The 16263-nt window shown below is 42.0% G+C and overlaps 1 protein-coding gene across 1 annotated transcript in view; it reads right to left on the bottom strand.

The window, feature by feature from the left end:
- The window catches only part of MYCBP2 (MYC binding protein 2), a 284541-nt gene extending 268355 nt beyond the window's left edge, over window positions 1-16186 (bottom strand). The window contains exon 1 of the mRNA XM_004711247.4: window positions 15990-16186. Within this exon, the coding sequence (XP_004711304.1) occupies window positions 15990-16171 (182 nt within the window). The 5' untranslated portion in view covers window positions 16172-16186. The remainder of the gene's footprint in view (window positions 1-15989) is intronic.
- Window positions 16187-16263: the final 77 nt, after the last annotated feature.

The raw sequence follows: 16263 nt of genomic DNA, 5'->3' as shown, positions 1-16263 counted from the left end.
TACATTCATTACCCTCATCATTCTCAAAACATTTGCTCTCCACTTAAGCCCCTGGCATCAGCTCATTTTTCCCCTCCCTCCTCACTCCCCCCAAAAATGGTTCTTAAATCCATTCTATTACCATTGCCTTTTCTCAGGATTTGCCATCACATATCAGTACTACAAGTGTCTCTGTAAAGTAACCTGTAAAGTTCTTTATTTTATTCATTCTCCACAATGCTGCTAATGATATTTTTACAAACTAAAAAGTTTCATCACACTCTGAGTAAAGCAAACACGACTATAACAGCTGGGCCCTAAAACATTCTTCTAGTCTCATCCCCAAACCCTCGGTTTCATCACCCAGCTCCCCACCCTGTAGCTGTTATCAATATTTGTCCTGTAATTTCAAGACCCTTGAATTCGCAATCCAACTCCAGCAATCATCACTACTACCGTGGTTGGTGCTGGGGCCAAGAAATGGATTCTAACTCATACCTACCTAACAAGACAGAGTTTACAGCAATAGCTCACCAGGTCTGTTACCCCATGGGGCCACTGGTGGGATTAAACTGCCAACCGTTCAGTTAGCAGCTGAGCACCTATCCACTGAGTTACCCGGGCTTCTGAACATCTACCTTTGCGGTCAACAGAATGGTGTCTGTTAAGATTTTTTGTGATCCACCAGAACGTACACGCCATTGTTTGTTTACATACTGTCTTTTGTTGCTTTTGAGCAATCATTACAGAATTAAATCATTGTGGCAGAAATAATAAAGCCTCAAAAGTCTAAAACTATTACTGTCTGGACCTTTACAGAATAGACTGGCTGACCTCACATCGTGGGACAATATCAAACACATGGATTACCAGAGAAGTAAAAGAAAAATCAAGTCTGACAATATTTGACAAAATAACAGTTAAGATTTGCCAAACTAAATGAAAAGTAGTATCTAAGAGCTCAATGAACATTAAGGCAAGACAAATGTGTATACATGCATACATAATTAGGCATGGTGTTATCAAATTACTAAATGTCAAAGATAAAGATGACAGTCTTAAAAGTATCTAGAGATGGGAATCCTGGTTCTGGTACAGTGGGTACAAGCCCAAGCATAACTCATCTCTCATACGGTTTACAACTTTTAAGCTTTGAGGGAGCGAGAAAGCTATCAAAGCTCTCAAAGAACCCAACTCACCACCATCTGCCATCGAGTCGATTCTGACTCAAAGGGAAGCAGGCTGTGGAGAGAAATCAAAACTTGGAAAAGCACCCTCAGGAGAGTGAGTCCCAATTTGGTTATCTGTATCTCACCACTGCACTACAGAGTGCTACAAACTAGAAAATCAAAACGTCAAGAGAAACCCTATCTCTCTGACCAGAAACTTAGAGAAAAGAAAAGAAAAACAATGAAGGAATAGATTTCCTAATTCTGTAAAACCTACGTTAGTCTTTGGGCTAAACATAGAGCTGAGTATGCATGGAACAGGCATGAAGCAAAAGCTTTAAGAAATAAACTGAAATTTCAAGCACCAACAGTCTGAAGCTAAGCAGAATGATAGCCTGGGTGCTAAAAGAAAAAAACTAAAGCCAACATTCTCCAGAAATTACAATAGGACACAAAGTTTACAAAATAAAACATTCACAATGTCTAAGATTCAATCCAAAATTCTCACAAAGCAAGAAACAAGGGAGAGTGATCAACTTCAAGAGAAAAGATAATTAACAGGTGCCAATGCTGAGCCTATCTAGAATAATCTTAGATTGCTATTATCCAGCAATGACTTTAAAGCAACTATTATACATATGCTCCATTAAGAAAAGACAACATACTTGAAATGACAGAAAGAACCTGTCAGCAGAGAAAGACAGAACTACATTTAAGCTTTCAAACTAAATGATATATTACTCTAAGAGCAAAACCAAGGCATTCTCAGATGAAGAAAAACAAAAATAATATATCCTCAACAGACTTCTCTAAAAGAAATGCTAAATTAAGTGCTTTAAGCTAAAGGAAAATGTTGCATTTTCAGGAATAAATAAAAGACAGGAAATGTATAGGTACAGTAAATATTTGTTTTTCTCTAAGTTCTTTAAAAATGCATGAATTTGACACACACAAAAACTGTCTATCATATGGTAAGGTTTTCAAAGTATTTCAATGGAGTTGACATAAAGTTCTGTGACGGGGAGGAGTCTGCATGCCAGCCAGGTTTATCCACTGGAAGTGAAGAAGTACAAAACTCTAAATAAAACGTCTATTATTATCGCAAGCACATTAAAAGTCCGATACAAAGTGATGTAGCCCAAGAATAGACAAATTTAAATGAAATACTAAAAGATAATTCAAAATAAAGCAAAGGGGAAGAGAAAAACAAAAAAACAAAGAGGGAAACTAAAGACAATAAAATGGTAGACCCAAAGCTAACCATATCAGAAATTACACTCATATTAATTGCCCTAAACACTCTCTAGCCAAAAGGCAAAGGCAGAAACTGACAGAGTGGATTTGAAAATTAATGAGCACACTCCTGTGCGTGGGGCCCAGAACAGAGAAAATTTAAATTTTAAATATTAGTCGTTATGTTTTTTCTAACAAATGTATCGGTTCCTTGTATTTCCTACTTTGTAAATTGTCTATTTATGGATTTTGAATATTTTTTATTTTACATGTTCTTATAACTCGACTAATATTTAATTAAACCGACTTTAAAAGAAGGGATAGTACTGTTTCAGCTAAGATTGGCAATCTACTGTCATTAAGTCAATTCCAAGTCTATAACTCTTTAAGGACCCAAAGTACCTCATATTTCTCTAGCAGAGGTGATGGTAAATTCAAACCACTGACTTTTCGGTTAGCAGCTCAACACTTAACCCACTGTGCTACCAAGGGTCCTTAAGACTGACAAAAGTTTGAACAAATGTCAACTTGAATGGAATGTGAGCATAAAGATAAACAATCACACATAGGTGTTGTATCTGCTGGTGGAAAAATCGACTCAAGAGAGAAATAGGAAACAATATATGCACAAAGATATTCATGGAAACATTACTTCTAATAACAAAAGAAACCGCCTCCCTTCGGGTCAAAAATAAGGTGCTAGCTGAATAAATTAAGATTTAACATACTATAGAGTTACATTGATTCACAAAATTTCTGTGTAATGATAAGGAATGAGGTGCAAATTACAGTTTTAGATAAAAAAGCAAAGTTTTTTAATAGCAAATAAAGATATGCACACTTCTACTTCTCACTTACACACATCAGCTTACACATTAAAAGCAAGGGGATAATGTTATTGCTGTTGCTATTGTTAGGTGTCCTACATACAACAGAACAAAACAGTGCCAGATCCTGAGCCATCCTCCCAATTGTTGCTTTCCTTTAAGCTCACTGTTACAGCCGCTCTGTCATTACATTTTGTTGGCAACAATTGAAAACACCGTAGTTCGGGTCAGGTGTACCTTAGTACAAATGTGACATCTTTGCTTTTTCCTGCATTAAAGAGGTCTTGTGCAGTAGATTTGCCCAATGTAGTATATTATGTCCTTTGACTTCTTGCGTGCTGTTTCCATGAGCACTGATTGCGGACCCAAGTAAAATGACATCCTTGACACCTTCAGTCTTTCCTGTTCACCAGGCTGCTGCTGATTGGGCCAGCAGTAAGAATTTTTTTCTTTACGTTGAGGTGTAATCCATATTGAAGGGTATTATAGTCTTTGATAGTCATCAGAAGTGCTTCAAGTCCTCTTCACTTTCAGCAAAATAAGTGTAAGTGTGTACACACACACAAAGTATTTACTTAGAAAATTTTAGAGGATAACACATAAGTAAGGCAATCTAAATATTAATAAAAATGTTTACTAACAGAGTCGTTTAGGGTATTTCTCCTAAAGTGAAATTTCTCCAAGTACTTTTTTATGGAGTTTTGGCCTTGTAACCACATAAATTATTTTATATATTCAAAAATAAAACTGAATCACATGAGGAAAACGTGGTAAGCCTTAAAACTGAAAATAAACTCGACGATACATCTACTACATATAGTTTATCAAATTGGTAATACCACTACTAAGAAAAGAAGCTTTTTTCAAGTAAATTGTGAATACGATGAGTCATATTTTAAGGAAAAAGAACTGAAAAAGAGAAATTGTACATTTCACTTAGCAGTTTTATTGTTCCCATTTTCCCACTGCTCTTGAGCCAACTCACTGTCGTTTCGTTCCCATCCCCCCACCCCACCTCCACCCCCCATCCCCCTGGGCAGTGCAGAACAACTGCCAGGGAAGGTGTGCCGCCAGGCTGTGTAAGCAGACTGCCAGGCCTTTCTCTCAGGGAGTACCTGGTGGATTCCTAAGGCTGACTTCCCCAGTGGCCTCCCAGCTCTGAACTACTGCACCCCCAGGTTCCTTCACTTCGTTGTTACTGGTTTATACAGACAGCAAAGCACATACACTATCCAAACAATACTAGTACGTTGAATCTGTTACCATTCCTAGCACATAGGATTTTCAGTGTCAGAGAAAGATAATGCAAATATAAAATCAAAGAAGAATTACTGGTAAAATGATTAAGTTAAACTTGAAATGGAAATATCCCTATGAACTTATAGTTCATTTTTAATATACTTCCTAGCTATCCTTTGAAAGGGAAAAAAAATAATCAGTAATGGAAAGCAGCATACCTGGGGCACAGATACTAATTCCTAATACATTTTCCTCTAAAATATACCAGGATCCCTTGAAGAAATGGTAGGGCCAGTGTCCTCCGTGGGTGGGGCACAGGAAATATTTTGTGAGTCAGACACAATGAAGGGCTAGAGTAAGGGGGACATGAACAAAAGGCATAGAGACAGCTTGAGAGGCCTACTAATGGCCATCTGCAAGACAATTTTGGAATCTTTTTTTTTCTTTTTAATAACTCTAATTAGTTTTAAACACACAATAAATAAAAGCAGTTAAAACCCACAGAGATAGTCAAAGAAAACAAGAAAAAGAGAAACAAGGTCAGATCAAGGAGAGAGAAACAGAATGAGAAATTATCTTTCTTAGGTCTGTTCCCCCAGGACACAGTAAATAAATGGATGTGAGATTTTGAGAGTTCTGAGCTGATGTGGGAAATGTGTTACTGGAAAGTGTCCTTGGGATCAAGGCCTGTAGACAAGTGAAGGGGGGAGGTCTAGGCAGAGAAAGGAATGAGCTGCCCCCACAAAGGCCTCCAACAACTAGAGGTGGGATGATGCCACCTTTGGGAAAAGAGCTCTCATATGCTGCCCTTAGTTCACCTGAGCTGCCCTCAAAAGAACAGGGCATGGCCCAAAGTTTGCCAGCCTTCTGCAGCCCAGGACAATTTCCAGAAAGGAAGTGAGGAAACAAGAATCTTCAGCCAACAAACCCTCCCAGCAGCTGGGGAATAAGCGAATTCCCACTGAACAGGAGATGTGAATTTCACACCACAGCACTCTCCACAGTCCAGCCTCCTACACCAGGATTCACTGCTTTCCTATAAATTTTGAAAGCAGCCCCTCTACAATACCGATAGGGGTCGTTTCCTTGAGAAACTTATCAAGAGAAATAAAGTGGGACACTCTATAGTCTCTCCACTGAAGGTGGTTTCAAGGCCACAAGAGACACGGAAACCCTCACCCTTTTCTCTGCTACCCATTCTAGATTTCTCTCATCTTTGGCGAGCATTTCTGCTAGTCCAACTGGCTGACCTCATCTGTAGGCCGGGTCTCATATCCATTTCTGTTGAAACCTGATCTAATACCAAGAGATGCCCAGTAGATCACCAGTGCGCCAAACCTCCAAGCTCAATAGGTAACAACAGTCCTCGCTCCTCCAGATGAGGAAGTAAATCACCCCTGCCAAAAGGGTAGGTAACTCTTTGCCCTGGAAAAGGAAGAGTCCAGAAGGCAACTGCACCTCAAAGGATAGCAGAACTCTTGCTGCACCTTTTGTTGGAAATGTTTCCTTTCTGAGAACAAGGACTATGTAACCCACAGTACACAGAGCAATAGAGATGGAAAGCATAAATTCCCCAGTGACCACCAGTTGCCACTATACCATCCATGTACCCTTCTTATTGGCAACACTATAGAGCATCCTTACAGAGCAGCAGTTCTCAACCTGTGGGTCGCAACCACTTTGGGGGTTGAACGACCCTTTTATATGGGTCACCTAAGACCATCGGAAAACACCTATTTCTGATGATCTTAGGAACCGAGACACCGCTCCTCTATCCTTCTCCAGACGGGTCCACCCACATGCAGATACACCCACCTACAAGTACCCAGCGTGAAGACTGCTACCCATGCTACACCATGCTTCAAGACAAAAATTTCATTTATTTCTCATTAGAAATAAATATTTCACAATATATAATTACATATTGTTTTGTGATTAATCACTACGCTTTAATGATGTTCAATTTGTAACAATGAAAATACATCCTGCATATCAGATATTTACATCAGGATTCATAACAATAGCAAAATGACAGTTATGAAGTAGCAACAGCAATAATTTTGTTTGGGGGTCACTGCAACATGATGAACTGTATTAAAGGGTCTTGGCCTTAGGAAGGTTAAGAACCACTGTTAGAGTATCACCTCCAGGTTCCAGCATATCAAAAGACTGCTTTAATGATCTCTAAGGCTTCTGGATGGGGCAAGTAGAGCTGGTGAACCCTCTTTGGTTATGAAGTTGGTCCCTTAGTCTGCTAAGATGCTATGTGAGACCCAGTGCTGGTGGATCACTCTGGGGCTGGGGTAGAATCCAACCCACCAATCAGGTTACAGCCTGATGATTGGGGGGAGAGGGGGACCGCAGATGACTTTTTATAAGAGACACTGGGAACCTATCTCTCCCTCCCTCACCTTCATGCTTGTTTGGATTCTATGTCTGCCTCGAGGGGCAGCCCCATATGGGCCACCACCCCAGGAGCTCTCAGCACCCTGCCATCTTCCCGCTATGCATGGGACTCTGCACTTAAACCTTGTTTCATCGGCCTGCAGCTACCAAAGTTTGAAGAGAGCTCCAGATATCATCAGACCCATGGACTGTCCTTGGACACCTTCTTGATACAAAATCACTTCTTGGTGTGTATGTGTATAGATGTGTGTGTGTGTGTGTGTGTGTGTGTTCTTCCTTATATATGATATCACTGGTTTTGTTTCTCTAGGCAGCCCAGACTAATACAAATACTAAAACCAATAGGTGAAAGACAACACTTGGTGTGCCAGAGTTATTACTCCATGGTTACTTGATTTTTGCAAATGAAAACAATGAATTTCCACAGGGTAGATCTGACAAGTACCAGCTTCACTGCAATCAGCATCATTAAGCAGTGAGACACCTGACAAGGTCTGGATGGGCTACAAGGCGCATGGAGTACTCAGGACTGCATATAAACAGTGGTTCTCAACCTTCCTCATGCCGCGACCCTTTAATATAGTTCATGCTGTGGTGAGCCCCAACCATAAAATTATTGTCATTGCTACTTCATAACTGTCATTTTGCTACTGTTATGAATCGCTTTGTAAGTAACTAATATGCAGGATGTATTTTCATTGTTACAAATTGAACATCATTAAGTGATTAATCACAAAACAATATGTAATTATATATTGTGAAATATTTATTTGTAATGACAAATAAATGAAATTTTTGTCCTGAAGCATGGGTAGCAGTCTTCACGCCAGGTACTCGTATTTGGCTGTATCTGCATGTGGGTGGATCCATCTGGAGAAGGATAGAGGAGCGGTGTCTCGGTTCCTAAGACCATTGGAAATATGTGTATTCCGATGGTCTTAGGTGACCCGTGAAAGGGTCATTCGACCCCCAAAGGGGTCACGACCCACAGGTTGAGATCTACTGATGTAAACTATTCTAGCTCAAAAGGTTTAGTCAAAATGTAATCAAACTCTTAAGACCTAACTTACATGTATAGGCAATAGAGGAGGCAGGTGAACACTACGTGTGGCCCTGCCCTTAGGAATCAAGCTTTTTGAGAACATTCTAGTAAGGAAAAATTAGTGACAGAAGGTGGATCTGTGATAGCCTGGGGCTAGGAGTAGAAGGGGAGCACAGTAGAAGACTTCGACGCAATATATCAAGAACATTTTGCATCGGAGCTTGAACGAAGCATCAGAATCCGACCTGACACATGTGATTTTTGTAAATAAAAGCAGCTCGTGTTTCGATCACTCAGAGTTAGCTGGCACTGTTAGGACATGTTGTTTAAACCTTTTGCGGCTGTGTTCCAAGTGTTTTGCGATAATTTTCTTAGTTCTTGTGGCTTTTTGCACTCTTTTTAGAAAAACAAACAAACATGGGTCCTAAGAAAGAGTTTTTTTGAAAAGAATCATCAATGATAAGCAACTGGTTAACTGTATTATCGATATTGTTGATGACAATTAAAAAAGTAAACCCTTTTAGAAAACAGTTAAGGAAACGCCAACAGCAGATGACATTAGATAGATTTTTTTTTTAAGAGAAAGCCAGCCTAGTGAAAAAAAAAAGGCAAAGAAGGGGAAAAAACTCCTGAAAAGCAGCTGCCAGTTGATTTTATGGAAGGGGATTTCCCTTCCAAACAATGACTCTCCCTCCCTCCTCTCCACGTCCATGTCCACAGATCCAGATCCTCATCCGTCTCAAGGTATGGGCCATACTGTAGTTGTTAAAAAAATTTTTAATGTTGTGTTTCTTTTTTAAAGTATATTATTTAACTCTGAGCTTATTTACCTTGAAATGTCTATGTAATGTTTTGTATACAAAGGCAAGGTTAGGGTAAAAGCTTGGTGGTTGAGAATGAATTAATCCATTTTCAGTTACTACTTATGGGAAAAGTTGATTCAGAATTCAACTGCATCGCATCTTGACGCTCCCTCTGGAATGGATTAGCTTCAAGGTCTGGGATTCTACTGTATTAACTGGTGGGGTCTGGAGGAATTTTGGGGAGTGGTCAACTGTTCCATCCATATCATGATTGTGATGATGGTTTTAAGACTCACCTAACTTTAAGTCTTATAGCTGTTTAAGTCTTGTAATACTTTTTAAATATGATTTTTTTTCCAGATAAATTAGTGAGTGTTTAACCTGCTTGGGGTTTAAAAAAAAAAAAGGGGGGGGGAGGGGAAGACAATTCTATTGATTTGTAAAACAGATATTTTAAAATGTAAATGCATTTTTTAAATTAAAACTTTTATTTTCTTATTAAGCACTCTCACTCATTGCCATCAAGTCAATCCCAGCTCATAGAAACCCTAAAGACAGGGTAGATCGGCCTTGTAGGTTTCCGACACTGTAACTCTACTACAAGAGTAGAAAGCCTGGTCTTTCTCATCCCTACCCTCATGTGCTAATACATGGGAGAAAGATGGCTTTTACTCCTACAGTTAGTCTCGAAAACTCCAAGTAGCAGCTCTGCCCTGTCCTACAGGATTGCTATGAGTTGGCATTGACTCAACGGTATTGAGTTTGGTTGTTAGTGCTTAGAGTTCTTAGTATTCCACATGTGACAACTATTTTTAAAAGATTACTAATTTTGTACCGATATACATAATAGATTTTACTACCACACAATTTCTAAAACAGTCTCACAATGATGCCTTTCCATCACGCAAAACTATAAAGGGTTCATCAATGTCTACTGAATAAAATCTATTCCTACTCCCTTGGCCAAGGCTCCCATTTCCAGAATGGATTCACACTAACTGAACACTTTGACTGTTTCTTAACCATTATCTCTGAACCATTATCAAACTGGGCTCTCACACCTTTGCTTCTGGCTTTTGGGAGTGGTCTCTTTGTAATGGCCACCTATTATTTCTTAGTCAATTACACTTAAAATGTCCAAAGTATCTGCCTTTTTATCTTTCATTCCCAACTAGGAAATAAACTCAAGTAGAAACTGCCTTATTAATCTTTATAGGACCAAAAAGTAATCCCCTGACGATGCTGGATTAATTAACATTTTACAATCTACACCCTATCTGTCTGAGGGGTGGGTTCATATACCATTTGTAACAGGAAAGAGATAAAGCACCTTTAGATCTAAATGGGCCTAGCTTGGGAAAGAAAAGCCAGTCCCCATGTTAACCATCACCTCCTCTATTGTTTCCACCACTTGTTTCTTCTTCCACCTCATGACCCAGATACCCAGACTCCTATCATCTTCCAGGCTATCAGCTCTCTCCTGGCATCACTTTGCTTTTTACCATATGGTCAGTTGTTACCACCAAAACCCTTTTTTTTCTCTCTCCCCCTTTGAGTTCTTGTCATTCTTCAACCCTGAATCATCTCAACTTGAAGTTTCTCTGTTTCTCTTTTGAGTAGGAAAAGAGATGAACTACCATGCTGATTAGAATTTTAAATACATGCCTTCAGTAATAACAGCAGCAGCTAACATTTCATGGGCACTCAGCATGCAGACACCATGACCTTTCCAATAGTCCTAGAAGATTACATGTAAAGGAACAGTCCAAGAAAAGATAATTAACTTGTCCGAAAGGTACAACTGATATTTCAACTAAGGCAGTCTGCTTTTAGAGTTCTAGCATTTAACCGCCATACTATCTATGGTGCTCCCCAATGCACTATTGCCATTCACGCTCAGAACTGATGGAAAACTCCTTTACTCGTTTCTCTTCCAGTACCTTCCCCAAGTAAATGTTCCCACTTTGATCAGTCTCATTCTTACAAAAATATACTTATTGAGTCATCCAATAAATAAAGTACTTATTCACATATTCAACACAGTTAATGAGACGAGATTCTTAAAGGATCCTTGCCTTATCTTCACATTTCCAGGCCCATCTGCCCCTTCACTCTCAACAACAAAAACCATTAAATGTAGAAACAAAAATAAAATAATTTTTTTAAAAAAATAAGTAAAATGTAGAAACACTTAATGTGCCAGGCACCTGGCATACAGTATTATGAAACAGCTACAAAACAATCCCTGTTATTATCCCATTCTACACACTCCCATATGAATAGGAACACTGAGGCACATAGAATATAGTAATGCACCCAAGGTCACACCGCTAAGGCAGGAGAACCAAGATTTAAAACCAGTCTAACTTCAGAGTCCTAGCCACTTCATCAGAAGGCCATCAAAGACATGTCATGAGGCTTGAAGCCCTCAACTTCTCTTTCCTACTGCATGCGAGTCAAATGCCAACTCACAGTGATACCATAGCACAGGGTAGAACTAGACCGGTCCCTGTGGGTTTCTGAGACGGTAACTCTTCACGGGAGTAAAGAGCCCCGCCTTTGTCCTGGAGAACTGCTGGTGGTTTCGAACTGCCAACTTGGCTTTAGCGGCCCAACCATACCCAATACGCCACCAGGACTGCCTGCATCGAATAGTCTTTAGTCATTTGTTCATTCAGCATTGATGGCTGATTCACTTGCCTTGCTTTTGTTCCCTCAGTACAAGGTCATCCCCACTTCGGGGTTTTCGTTAATTCCCTAAAATGGTCTTTAAAAAAAAAAAATCTGCCCTTGGTTCCAAAACAGTCCAAATTGTTCCATCACATGAAATCAGTGCTATTTCCTTCATAGCTACTTAGTCAACCTGAAATTATCACATCCATTTCAGCTGTCTGTTTCTCCGGACTAGGGTGGGAGTTCAGGGAGAGAACAGAGACCTTGTCCATCGGACCCACCATTTCCTCAGCATCTAAAAACAATGCCGGGGACATTACAGGGGCAGGAATTTGCCCATAGTGACCCCATACATGTTCCAATAGAATCGTGATCCATAGAATCTGGAGCGACCGTTTTGGAGAGTTTTTTTCTTCAAGATCTTGAGTCTTTTCTTCCCAAATGCCGGTACATGGGCATCAACTTTTAACTGTCTGCACTCTCTGGGGCCTCTGGCACAGAGCACAAGCACTTGATATTCACAGATGATGCTCTACACACTGAGATTACCAAAATGATACGTACAGTCTCTATTTACAAATACCTACTTCTCACTGCCCTGTTAAAACTAGGCCCTAACTTTTTTCAATGGCTAATCTCTATTCCTGTGGTTACAGTTGCCCTTGAGAACTCTGTATCAAGCATTCCCTTCCTTTTCTTTAATCTTTCCCCGATAAAATCTCACTGGAGCCCAATTGGTATAAATGTTCACAGCTGGAAACTAGCAGCTGCTCCATGGGGGGCAGGGCATTCTACTCCTCTAAGTTGTTACAGTCCAGGAAACCCACAGGAAAAGGTCTGCAGACTCAATGGTAGCTAATTGTTTTTGGTTTTTTCTCATCTTGATGAAATGGCACAAAGGCCACATCTGACCTCTGGTTACCCAAAAGAGAAGGGGAATCCTAATTGCCCATCTGTCCAAGGCTGAGGTCCACAAGGCAGAGGCCACAGTAACATCAGCCATTCCTCTCACGTACCTCTATTTCTCTGCTGGGATGGTCTATTGCAATGACCAATACTCACAATTGCGGGGGCTTATTAGGGGTGCTAACAGTTACCACAAGCCAAGATCAGAGAACATTAAGAATACAGTTTGTGGTCCACAGCAGCATGTCTTCTGTCAGCAGCCAAGTCTCTCTCCATTCCTTGGCCTCTGCCTCCTTGGGCCAGGAAGAACGACTGCTATACAGCCTCACTGCTCCATGGTGGCAGCAGCGGCTCCTCTGCTCTGCTGCCTTCACCACTGAACATAGGGATCTCAAACATGCTTCTCCCTTGATGGTCTCCAGAAATTCTCTGTTCCTGCTTCAGAGATGGTTCTTATATTCAAAAGACCAAGCCCAGAGTTGTCTTCTGTACTTTAGTTACATGCTCCCATCCAGTCACTGGGAGGGAGTTGACAAAAACTAATGGAGCCCTGGTGGTGTAGTGATTCTGTGTTCAGCTGTAATCTGCACAGTGGGCAGTTCAAAACCACGGGCAGATCAGCAGGAAAAGACTAGGATTTCTACTGTAAAGAGTTACAATCTCAGAAACTCACATAGGGTCATTCTGAGTCAGCATTGATTTAGGGGCACAATAGCCATCTAAGGCAATCCCACTCCATTATCATCAATCACTACCACCCCCTGCACCTAACTTAAGCAGCCCTCCCAAGGCACAGGTTACATCTTGGAATTCCTGAGTCAGAATCAACTGAATAGTAATGTGAGCTGCTTTGTGGAAGAAGTTGACTTCCATAAACATTTACAGTCTTGGCGAAGCTCTGGTGCGCTTCTATTGCAGACCCTATCAGCTCACTATGAGTCAAAATCAGCTCAAAGGCCATGGTTTGTTTTGTTCTTGATTTTGTTGTCTCACTGGATGCTCTCCACCCTCCCTCCAATATCCAAACACCTACCCCTTCTTATTCCTTATCACATCCCTCTACCAGGACTGCTTCCTCAAAACGTTATCAATGACCTAGAAATGATTCTCACGTTTCTTCAGCATTTAACACTTTTGTGGATCTTGCAATCTCCCTTCTTAGGACCAGAGTTGCTACGGTCTCCTTAGTTCCCAGCCAATTTTGTTCTACCTTTTTTGCTTTTCAGCTTCTCTCATTGTCTCTTTTCTCCCTGAGCTTTATTTACTCTCGATGCGCATCCTCTCGGGCTTCAGTCTTGCTCCGTTCTATCTCAGAATGTTCTCACTGTCTCCTCTCACTTCAACCAGTGCCTCCACACATGACTATTTCATAGCTATTCAATCTGAGCCTCAATCTCAGTTCCACTTTCTCCATCATCTTCAATTTAAAAAAAATGACTGAATTCTTAACCACCTCCTCAATAAACAGATGTTATTGACTATGATTAGCAAAAAAAACAATGTGAACTATAGCAAGCAACAATGTTCTGAGAGAGCAATATTAGGTAACTTAAGGCTGGTGACCATGAGTATTTCTTTGCAAGCTTAAAGTAATTGTCCATTACTTTCAATTGACAGCCAGGAGATTTTCTATGCCTATAAAGAGTTAGTCTTGAAAAACCAGGGGCAGTTCAAGTCCACCTCACTGGGTGACTAGGAGTCAAAATTGACTGCAGGGCACTGAGTTTACTTGATAGTTGGCACAAAAACAAAGACTAAAACCTCAGTACATGTTTATCTTATATTACGTTATCTCAAACTGTTCAGACAGTTCTAGATACATACAAGTCTTCATATACGAACACCAGAAAGTTAGGTTGAGCCCTGGTGACGCACTGGTTAAGCACTCGTCTGCTAACCAACAGGTTCAAACCCACCAGCGGCTCCATGGGAGAAAGATGTGGCAGTCTGCTTCCGAACACTGACTTCTGGCCCTGGAAACCTTCGATATGGCAGTTCTCCTCTGTCCTATGAGGTCACTGAGTTGGTGTCAACTTAATGGCGATAGGTTTGGTAAAAAGTCAAAAACCACAGTGCTATGCCAGTCACAAATTATTGCCAAAATCTGGGAACAGCATAGAAAATGGATTCCCATTTCTTTCTTGGGAGGCTTGTAGATATGTACCTACCCTGCCATAATGCAGAGACTCGCAGATCTAAATTACACCTAATTATCTAAGCAAACTCTCTAATGAGGTTTTGTGCTATTTTCAAAGGCATTCGCAAAAATAAAAAAGACCTGTGCCATTTTGGCAATCCTCTTAGATAGCAAAGTTACACATATTTCTAACCATATGATACAATTGTGTCATGTGTCCAAACCTGCAAACAATGACAGAAAGGAGAGAAGATTGGCCTCCCCAGAAAATAAAAAATGCAAGCACGACTCCACCTTTACAACTCTCCCCAAAGAGAAAGCCACAGAACATACTGATAAACCGCGGCTGACTACCTGACTTAGAGCCGCACCCCTTTCACGATGGGAGAAAGAAACATCTGGTTATTAGCTAATAAACTGCACATGCAGTAAATAGGGTAAATGCCATCATTTGACAAAACCCTAAGATCCTTTCCCCTGGATTACAAGCAGGTACGGGAAAGGGGATGGCGGTGGGGGGAGACGAAGCCAACTCCCAATTACCACGGTCAAACCCAAGCTGGTAAAACTAGTCAGTCACCCAGCTTCAGGGTGTGTGGCATGTAAGGACATGGGAGAGAAAACAATGGGAGAGTTCTTAGCAAAAAAGGGCACCCACATTTTAAGAAAAAGAAAACGAAAGTGAATTAACACTTCCTTCACAGGGAGGAAGCTAAAGATATGAAGATCCTCACTGGAAAGGACCAGGAGCTACTCGATTTTTTGGTTCTTTTGTTGGGTGTGTTTTTTTTAGGAGGTAGTAGTTAAAACACACCTCACCAACTGTGGTGTGTTATCGTTCTCCCCGGCCGCCTTTCCCTTTTCCACGACACAAATTCCTCTACTCCAAAGCCTATCAGTAACACAGGAAATTCAACAGAAGATGAAGGGGAATGGCCGATGGGTCTATCAGGTCACAAGAGCGGCTGGACCCACGTCTTCAGTACACCCGGTGTTCAAAGTACAGCCCCAAAGAATCTCTATTAGGCGGCACCTATCAGGCGCAGACAACTCCCCATCCGCATCCCTCATGCACAGAAAAGGAAACTTCATGCCTGACAGCTGGATCCTCAAAACCCACCCAATAAATATAACATGATTCTTAACGAATACCATGCCCCCTAACAGAAAGACATCCCCACCCCACCACCAGAAAAAGAGAGGAGGATGGAATGTCACAGAGGGCAACGGGGAGGGGGGGGCGGTGAAACGATGTCGACAGATGCCTGCAGGGACCACTGCGGCAGGGTCACTGGAGGCGCCCCTTTCCCCGATACTCCTGCACGCTGCGTGTACCACCCTCTTAATCTTCACCCAGCGCTCTCCGTCCTCCAGCACACACACGTAAACACACGCATGCACGCGCACACACACACGTGTCAGCGAGCCATCACCTTTCCCAGCCTCTCCAGGCGACGCCCCCACATTCCCCAGCCCCCTCCCACCGCCCCCCCCCAACAGACAGACACGCAGCGCCGGGAGTCGATGCGCACACCCCGGGGCGCACACGCGGCGGGTGCCGCAAGGCAGACGCACCTGGAGGCCGGGTGTCCGGCGCCGCCGCCGCCCTGCTCCCTGTCACTGAGCGCGGCCGTGTAAATCCTCCGGTAGCGCTCGGCCAGGGCCCGGCCTGACAGCAGCAGCTGGTAGTGACCCCGGGAGTCCGCGGCCGGCAGCCCCAGCCCCGCGGCGGCCACCGAGCCCTCGGGAACCGGCATGAACAGCGCCCCCGGCGCCGGGGAGGCAGAGATGGTGGCGGCCGCGAAGAACGCGTCCCCGCCGGGCCCCGAGGCGGCGGCGGGGGAGGCCG

The sequence above is a fragment of the Echinops telfairi genome, unplaced genomic scaffold (assembly GCF_000313985.2).
Source record: "Echinops telfairi isolate 266 unplaced genomic scaffold, ASM31398v2 ScPeMD7_11;HRSCAF=52, whole genome shotgun sequence".
In the NCBI taxonomy this organism is placed as follows: domain Eukaryota; kingdom Metazoa; phylum Chordata; class Mammalia; order Afrosoricida; family Tenrecidae; genus Echinops; species Echinops telfairi.
This window is presented reverse-complemented; position numbering and strand designations above follow the sequence as displayed.